Source organism: Octopus sinensis, linkage group LG6, assembly GCF_006345805.1.
Source record: "Octopus sinensis linkage group LG6, ASM634580v1, whole genome shotgun sequence".
NCBI classification, from domain to species: domain Eukaryota; kingdom Metazoa; phylum Mollusca; class Cephalopoda; order Octopoda; family Octopodidae; genus Octopus; species Octopus sinensis.
The window spans coordinates 35,158,999-35,167,862 of NC_043002.1; the positions used below are offsets into that span (position 1 = coordinate 35,158,999).

Here is an 8,864-nt window from a genome sequence, read left to right on the forward strand (position 1 = left end):
CTTCCCAAACAGTTTCACACTCAACATGGAGGCCTACATCAAGTGACTGGCGGAGGTAGTGCTGCCCTGGGTAAAGATGGTGGCTGTTGGAAGATCCTGTGTCTGGCAAGAGCTCTGCACCATGCCACACAAGCAGAACCCAGCCATGGCTGTCAGGCAATTTCTGCGACCACATCACCCCCAAACATCTGGTCACCTAACACCCCACACTGCAACGCCCTTGATTATCATGTGTGGGGCACAGTTGAACAAGAGACCAGTAACACCAAAGATAAGCTGATGGCAAGGATTATGGCAGCATTCACCAACATAAACAAGTAGACTGTCCAGAAGAGTTGCAGGAGATTCCAGAGGGGTCTGGAGGCCATGGTTGCAGCTAATGGTGATTTTATTGAATAAATTTACTCTGTAGTATTTCAAGATATTTTTATGTAATTTTGATAAATATATCTGTTAAAATGAGATGTCAGTGTTATTTTCATTTTTGCATAATTTAGACAACAGTTTATTCACTGCACCCTGTATGTGTGTGTGTGTGTGTGTATATATATATCATGCCGGTGGCATGTAAAAAGCACCAACCAATCGTGGCTGTTGCCAGCCTCCCCTGGCACCTGTGCCGGTGGCACATAAAAAGCACCCACTACACTTACGAAGTGGTTGGCATTAGGAAGGGCATCCAGCTGTAGAAACACTGCCAAATCAGACTGGAGCTTGGTGCAGCCTCCTGGCTTCCCAGACCCTGGTCAAACCATCCAGCCCATGCTAGCATGGAAAACAGGCGTTAAACGATGATGATGCTGATATATATTGTTCAGTATTAAATGTTGGTAAAAAAGTATTTGTTACCATGGTAGAGATTAATATTTTATTTTGGTTGTTCAGTCTCTTGCTACTCAGGCAAGTTATGATTAGAAAATTGATGGGGTTTACACAATTATATGTAGTTTTGTAGTCATAGAGTGTGATGATGTAGAAAAAAGTATGATATAGGAGGGGAAAAGGAAGGAAAGTGACAGAAAGAAAAATAAAGCAGAGTAAAAGGAAAAAAGTAGTAGAAAAAGATGAAAAATATATTTGGAGAATATATGAGGTGTTTAGTAACAGAGTGTTGTAAGCACCACCCCAGCCATTTTCGAGGTTAGTGTATCATTTTCTTTGTCTCAATGTCTAGAATCCCAAAAAGTTGGAAGAACCAGTGAGGCTTGCAATAATGTTGAAAATCTGACTGAAAAAAATTGTACCTCGACGTTTGCTCACCCAAACTCAAACCAGAAAGTTTAGTAACATACCATCGTAAGCATACACATTCAATCATTAACTTTGGTGTGGTCCCTGTATCATCTTTTGAGGTGTTATGGCTCATTTTCTAATATTCCGTGTTACCATCATAACGATAATGGGTTATCTTATGTCATAGTTACCTCTTAAAGATACCTTAGTATATTAAAACACAAACAATATCTTTGGTGGTGGTGGTGGGGTCTCTGTATGTTTTTTCTAGGTATTATGGCTAAAATATGCAATGTGATAAACCATTTCATAGTACTGGTATATTCTACAAACTGAGAAAGATGCAGTCATTGTTTCATGTTTCAGATGCACACAAATAAATAATTTTACTCAGGTGCAATGATTAGAGGAGGTTTCCATGGTCTTTTTAAGACCAAAACCAGCTTCCTTTGTTCCTTGCCCAGATATCGCATTCTGAAAGTTGTGAAACTTTGACTGCATTTTTCTCAGTTTTTAAGTTGTGGCGCTTATGAACAATTACTTACTAAATGCTTCATACATATATGATTGTATGTGTACAAACATAAATCCACTAAATACATATCTAGAACTCTGCATGTAAATAAATGTACCCACTTTTTACATACACCCATATAGAACTGTACATGTACATACATATACATTCACCTTTTACACACCTACACATTTAGAACTCCACATGTATACACATAGATGTATATAAATGTAGAATATACATCTTTTATATATCTACACACATGTATATAGAACTGTACAGGTACAATCATATATTCACCTTTTACATACACCTACACATATAGTCTTTTAATTGCTTCAGTTGATTGCGGCCATGCTGGAACACCACCTTAAAGGGTTTTTGTCAAAGAAATCGATCCCAGAACTTATTCTTTATATGCCTAGTACTTATTCTATTGGTCTCTTTTGCGAAACCACTAAGTCACAGAGACATAAACACACCAGCATTGGTTGTCAAGCGATGGCAGGGAAACACAAACACTCACATGCATACCTATGTATGTGTGTGTGTGTGTATAATATATATATATATATATGATGGGCTTCTTTCAGTTTCTGTTTACCAAATCCACTCACAAGGTTTTGGATGGCCCGAGGCTATAGTAGAAGACACTTGCCCAAGATGCCACTAAACTCTGCATGTACATACATATGTTCACCTGTTACATACCAACACCTAACACTCACATGAATAGAACTTCTTTAACAAAGCAGGGTTAATAATATGAATAGTAATGCACTGTAAATCTACAACAGCATGTAAAGCCATATTTTATTCCATAAAATGTTTCTTTTTCCACAATTTACTTCAAGTAGCAGTTGTTACAGATCAAAAAGTCACCACTTCATATTGCATTTTAACTTATTATCATTTCATACTGTTCATATGCCATCATAGCATGCTTTCCCACGAGAGTGGATACGTTTATGAGAAGATAAATTACAATTTTGAGAGAATGATTTCCCACAGATATCACAGCAGTATGGTTTTTTCCCTGTATGAACAAGTTTATGGTAAGACAAGCCACCACTCTGAGAAAATGTTTTACCACAAATATCACAATAATACGGGTTCTCTCCAGTATGGATTCGCCTGTGAGATATCAAGCTACCACCCTGCGAAAATGTTCTACCACAGATATCACAGTGATATGGTTTCTCTCCTGTGTGAATACGTTTGTGAGAAGACAAACTGCCACTGTGAGAGAACATTTGACCACAGATATCACAGTGGTATGGTTTCTCTCCAGTGTGAACGAGTTTGTGGTAAGACAAACCACCACTCCGGGAAAATGATTTACCACAGATATCACAACGATATGGGTACTCTCCCGTGTGTGTACGTTTGTGATAAGATAAACTACCATTCAGAGAGAATGTTTTACCACAGATATCACAATGATATGGTTTCTCCCCTGTGTGTGTACGTTTGTGATAAGATAAACTACCATTTACAGAGAATGATTTACCACAGACATCACAGTGATATGGTTTCTCACCTGTATGTATACGTCTGTGGGAAGATAAATTACTATTTTGAGAAAATGCTTTACCACAGATATCACAACAGTGTGGCTTTTCTCCTGTATGAATATGTTTGTGGAGAGACAAGGAACGATTTGTAGTAAACTTTTTACCACAAACTTCACAGGGGTACAGCTTGGAGACTGAGTGATTTAATTTATGCTGAATTAAATTCTTTCTTGTTGTTAATGATCTTCTGCATATATCACAAGGGTAGGATTTCTCTTTTGCATTTTCCTGTGTCTGGGTAGATGAGTCAATATACTCAAGCTTTGCTTTCTTATTCATAACTTTGTGTTCCACATCTATCCAAACCTGAGTTATAAAAAACGGGTTGGCATCAGTTTGATGAATGAATTAGTTTTAGCCTTCAAAAGTTGATAAATATGTCGATCATTTTCAGTGAAATATTTTTATCTGAAATAGAAAGATATAATGGACAATGAAGTATAAGTATGAAAATTATTGGAGAGAAGATATCTGACCATAAGTACAGCAAGTTAAATTAACAAAAACAGAGACAGCACGTTTACAGAGAGAAAAAAACAAGAAGCAATTACCATACTGTCAATTCATTGGAGTAATCCCAAAACCCAACACCCTTCCCACCCAATTCTACAGCCTTGGCCTTTAAGCAGGCTATCCACATGCTAGAAATAACAGCCAAATCTCACAAAACTGCGATAACATAACGAAAGAAATATGTAATCAATCTATTCACCTTTCTGCAAAAATTTCTTTCAGAGAAATTTCCTGCAATAATATGACAAAGCAATTCATGCGAAATTAAAGTGTTCACATGTTTTGTTTTGGGTTTTGAAAGTTACAAAAAAATATGAGTGTAGAAATAACAGCAAACTCTTTTGAAAAAAGAAAAGCAGAAATAGCAAAGAAACACCGTGACAAAGTGAAATTAAAGAGAATCATTTGACCAGCGCAAAACATCGTGCGTTTGAAAATGGGCAGATTGATTACATATTTCTTTCATTATGTTATTGCAGTTTTGAGATTTGGCTGTTATTTGTAGCATATGGATAGCCTGGTTGAAGGCCAAAACCGTAGAATTGGGAAGGGAAGGGAGGGGGTTGGGGGTATTTCTTTTTGAAAAATTGAAATTTTACAAACAATATTTTTCAGAATCGGATTCTCCATAGCCGAAAACGTGGGATTCCGTAAAAAAAATATATCCATTTTCCTGCAAGTTATGAGGGAAAAATCGGATCTAGTGAATTTTCCGAAAGTCCTTTTCTCCCCACCCCGAGGTTCGTTTGCGCAAATTTTTTTCCTATTCGTTTTCTACACAGTTGTTAACACCCAGCAAACTTTTTTTTTTTCGTTAACGGGTGAGGATCTTTATATTGACCCTCAGGGGTCAATAAAATAGAGTACTAATCAAGCTTTGGAGATCGATGGTATCGACTAAATCCTAAAGGAGGTCAATTCTTTATATTGACCGAATGGTGTAGATGACGAATAAATGTAAAAAGATAGAGATTTTCTATAAAACTAATTTGTAAAATATACGATACATAACAATGTGAGTAATTAAGATGAAATAATGAGATATAGAAGTAGGGAGGCTTGATCAAATATAACAATGATACATAACAACGTAGTTATAAGATGAGAAAATGATTCATAATTTAGGCACAAGGTCAGCTATTTTGAAGTGAGGGATTTAGTCGATACCATCGATTTCCAAAGCTTGATTAGTACTTTATTTTATTGACCATAGAGGGTGTTGAACTCAGAACGTAAAGAGCCGGAAAAAATACTGCAATGTATTTGTCCGATGTTCAAATAATTTTGTCAATGAAGTGAAGTAGAGACACTCGATAAAATATATCAATGATCCTGACATAATATACTTAAAAGATGTTAGTTAAATAGAACAGAACTTACAAATATTTCTCACAGGATATCACTATTTTCTTCTTCTTCGTTTGCTTAATAAATAATCTCTTAAGTTAATTACAGGAGATAATTAGTTATTATTAAGAGAGAGTAAGTAAATGTTACAACTGCAATGTTTATAAAATTTGGTGAACGCAACACAGCGTAAATATCACTGAGTGCACAAGAAAGAACTTACCTCAAATCACTAGAGAGTGATACACAGTTTCCTGTTGTTTAACCTCTGATTGAAATGGATCCAAAAATAAGTGACATTATTAAGTTTATTAAATAATTGAAATTGAAAGGGGTTCGACATCTTAATGAGATAAGTAGTAGTAGGTGGACGAAAAGGCTGACAGGGGATTTTGAGAGTCCGTAAAAAGAAAGAGAATCCTAATAGAGTTAGAAAGTGTGTTGAATGATAGATTTGACAAAGATTAAGGAACATAAAACAAAATTTATGGAAAAATATAAGGAAGACGTTTACTGATTAGCAACCTAACAAAAGCTGCTTTGAATTGTATATTGGTTTTCTATATATATTAGGTTATAGTTATTCTATCCCTCCATAACTTTTACAGTGGTTCATATTGGCGACATTTACTAATCTAACCTCAAAATTTCTAGCTAATATTTTCCAGCATATCTAGGATAGGATCACCAAAACTAGACCTTCTTTTCAGAGCACTTGTCTGATTTGTATTTAATCACCAATGAACTCTGACCAGCTATCTCCTCTGTCTTTTTATTGCTGCTATAATGGCCTCTGTTTCTCAGAGTAGGCTAGTTTCATACATCCATCACTCAGCTCCCTGCCACCCACTTGTCTTTTCACCTCTTACCGTTCTTGTCATGTCTAACCACTTTTGCCTTGCATTAACAACTATGCCCATTCTTTCTTTTTCCCCAAGAACATCCTCCCTATGGAATTGTCTTCCCGCTTATATCTTTCTTGCAAGTGTTGACCTGCAACAGGTTAAACAGAACATTAACAGCATCAAGCTGACCTGTCTTGGAAGAGTCAGCAAGTTAAAAAAGAAAAACTAGTATCCACGGTGAGGATAAGTTGGAAAAATTCAGGGAGCTAATACCTTTGCAGGTAACAAAGGACCCCCTCTTCAAGGCGAAAGGTTGAGCATGAGAACAATCTCTCCAGACATCTTTATTCATAATATTAATGGTGGCAACTCTGAATAGGAAGATGCAAGTGTTCCAGTGGTTGATGGGTTGTTTGTTATGTTTCTGCCTCTGAAAAGAAGAGAGCCTAGGTAATTGTTTGCTGGCAATCAAGGGAATTTCAGACATGGCCACATTTTTATACCCAACCATTCCACTTACAGTGTGCAGCACTAAGAAAATGTGAGTCTATATACAAAATTATGTTTTTACATTTGTGACTGATTTTGGAATGGTTTCATAAGCTCTATGCCCTTCTTATCAACAACTTTACAGCAAGAACTGGGTGCATTTTATCACAAAGTTGGTTAAGTATTGTCATTAGATATAATGTTTAGGACGTGCTCTTTTTCACTGCAACATGTTTTTTTATTGTTTGCTAGTGGCTGGGAAATATTATTAATTGCTTTTTATTAGTCACAGAACCTCTATGATACTGAAATTAATGTGGTCATATTAGCTAAGAGACTCACATGTCAGACATGGTCAGGTACTTTCTAATAATAGGTAGGTATGTTACACATCTCACTGTTAAAAGCATGTCATCAACAACAATAGGGATGTATAAAGAACATCTCATCATTAAAAGCATGTCATATACCTTAGCAATAAGAAGGTATACAGAATATCACACCATTAAAAGCATGTCAACAATAGATAGGTATGTAGACAAGCTGTTGTTAAAAGTATGTTAGACAGAACACAAAAGTTAGGAAAGGATCAAGCCATGTAGTGAGATGTCTTCAACAAAGAAAAACAAATGTCAAATTACGATGTTGATAAATCAACATATGTAAAATAAAAACAAAATGTATAAATATTTTAACCACATCCAAAACCAGGGGATATATTTTCTTTATATTGCCCCTCACTTGACTACCATAATTCTCATTTAATTACGAATTCTTCCCATTGTTATCATTGATTTATTGTATGATAACATCAAATATCTAGTGTTTAACTTCCAATAATAATATCTAGCTTCCAACATTTAATGAAGATCAGTTTTGAAAATGTACAATCTTTACATTGATCATGATTACAAATTCTGTAGTTTATGGTTGTGTTCGGACAAGTTTTGATGAGGTTAGTGTTTCACAATAGTCCAGTTTAGCCCCCTCCTTTATGTACACCTGTTTGCTACAAACTTATTTTAAAAATAAAACCAAAAAATATAATCGTCAGATAAAAAAATTAAGAATAAAAAAAAACACTTTATTTAAACAATACGAAATGAAATATAATTTTAAAAGACTTTTATTCCATAATTATTAAATTTTCATTGAAATGTTGCTATTTTACTCAGAAATTTGAATCTTGTTCTATACCACTAATTGAGAAAATGAGGAGTAAAACAAGATTATTCTCTTGATGGGATATATATATCTAATGAAATTTAGAATTTACTTAAGTTACATTTAAAAAATGTAATTAAATCAAAAATATATCCCCGTCTATTATCCTTTTCTTGCTCACTAATCCCTGACACTATTCTTTCCCTTTTCCTTTTCCCTATCCCTTCCACTTTTAATTTCTTCTCTATCAACCTCTTGCAACAATAAATCTGTTTCTCTCATCATACTCAGCCTTCCTTCGTCACCTCTTTAAAGTCATCCCTTTCTTAGTCAAGGGACTTTTTAGTTTTGCTACTTACAGAGTGACCACACAGATCTTGGTGTCATGAGAAAAGCATCTTATACACTTTGTATAGTGAATGATAAATTCCATTATCTATGAAGCACAGGTTTCAGTGGATTATAGCAACAGTTGGACAGAAATTGCAGTAGTGGAAGGAAAATTTAAATCCAACTATAACAATCATCTTTTGAATTTTAGGCACCATGATAAAAGATGTTCAATGACTCTTTTGGCTTTAATCTGGAGGTTTAAAGACGAAGGAACTAACTACAACGTCAACTGGAAGACTATCTCCAAAGCCAGACCCTATATTAACAGGTCAAAAAGATATTCAGTATTATATCTTGAGAACCTCCAAAGATTACATAAATTCCAGGAATGAGATTTTTTCTGTATGTCCACATTTTAAGGAATACATTTTGACAGAATTTAAAAATAGGCCACTAGACACATAGTTAACCATTAACATCTTGTTTATGTCTTTTGACATTGTTTATTGTAACACTGATTATTTCCCTCATGATTTTTTTTTAGTCTTCTTCCTTACCAGCATTCCTTGTTTGAATATTATCTGCTTAGAAAAGCAAGTGACAAATGGTTTTGTTTTTAGCTTGACAAATGGCAAAATAAATTAATGTTTCAACCAGGAAATCCTGTGTGGCTTATTTAACAAAAATTGTGGCTTTTATTATAACATTACATATATACACAGATATATAATCCAAATAAGAAGACAAAGAAAGAGTTTATCACATCTTTAATGATCAGTTATAATTGTTTTGGCACCACTCTGCTTTTAACACCATTGCATGCAAAAGTTCCAAGTGAAAAGTTATGAAATA

General features: G+C 34.8%; 1 protein-coding gene across 1 annotated transcript in view; it reads right to left on the reverse strand.

Moving 5' to 3' along the window:
* LOC115213368 (zinc finger protein 836-like) overlaps positions 1-5,387 on the reverse strand; it is a 30,928-nt gene extending 25,541 nt beyond the window's left edge. The window contains exons 1-2 of the mRNA XM_029782313.2: positions 5,215-5,387; positions 2,676-3,729 (exon numbers count right to left, since the gene is read on the reverse strand). Coding sequence (XP_029638173.2) covers positions 2,676-3,600 — 925 coding nt within the window. The 5' untranslated portion in view covers positions 3,601-3,729; positions 5,215-5,387. The remainder of the gene's footprint in view (positions 1-2,675; positions 3,730-5,214) is intronic.
* Between the last annotated feature and the right edge of the window lie 3,477 nt (positions 5,388-8,864).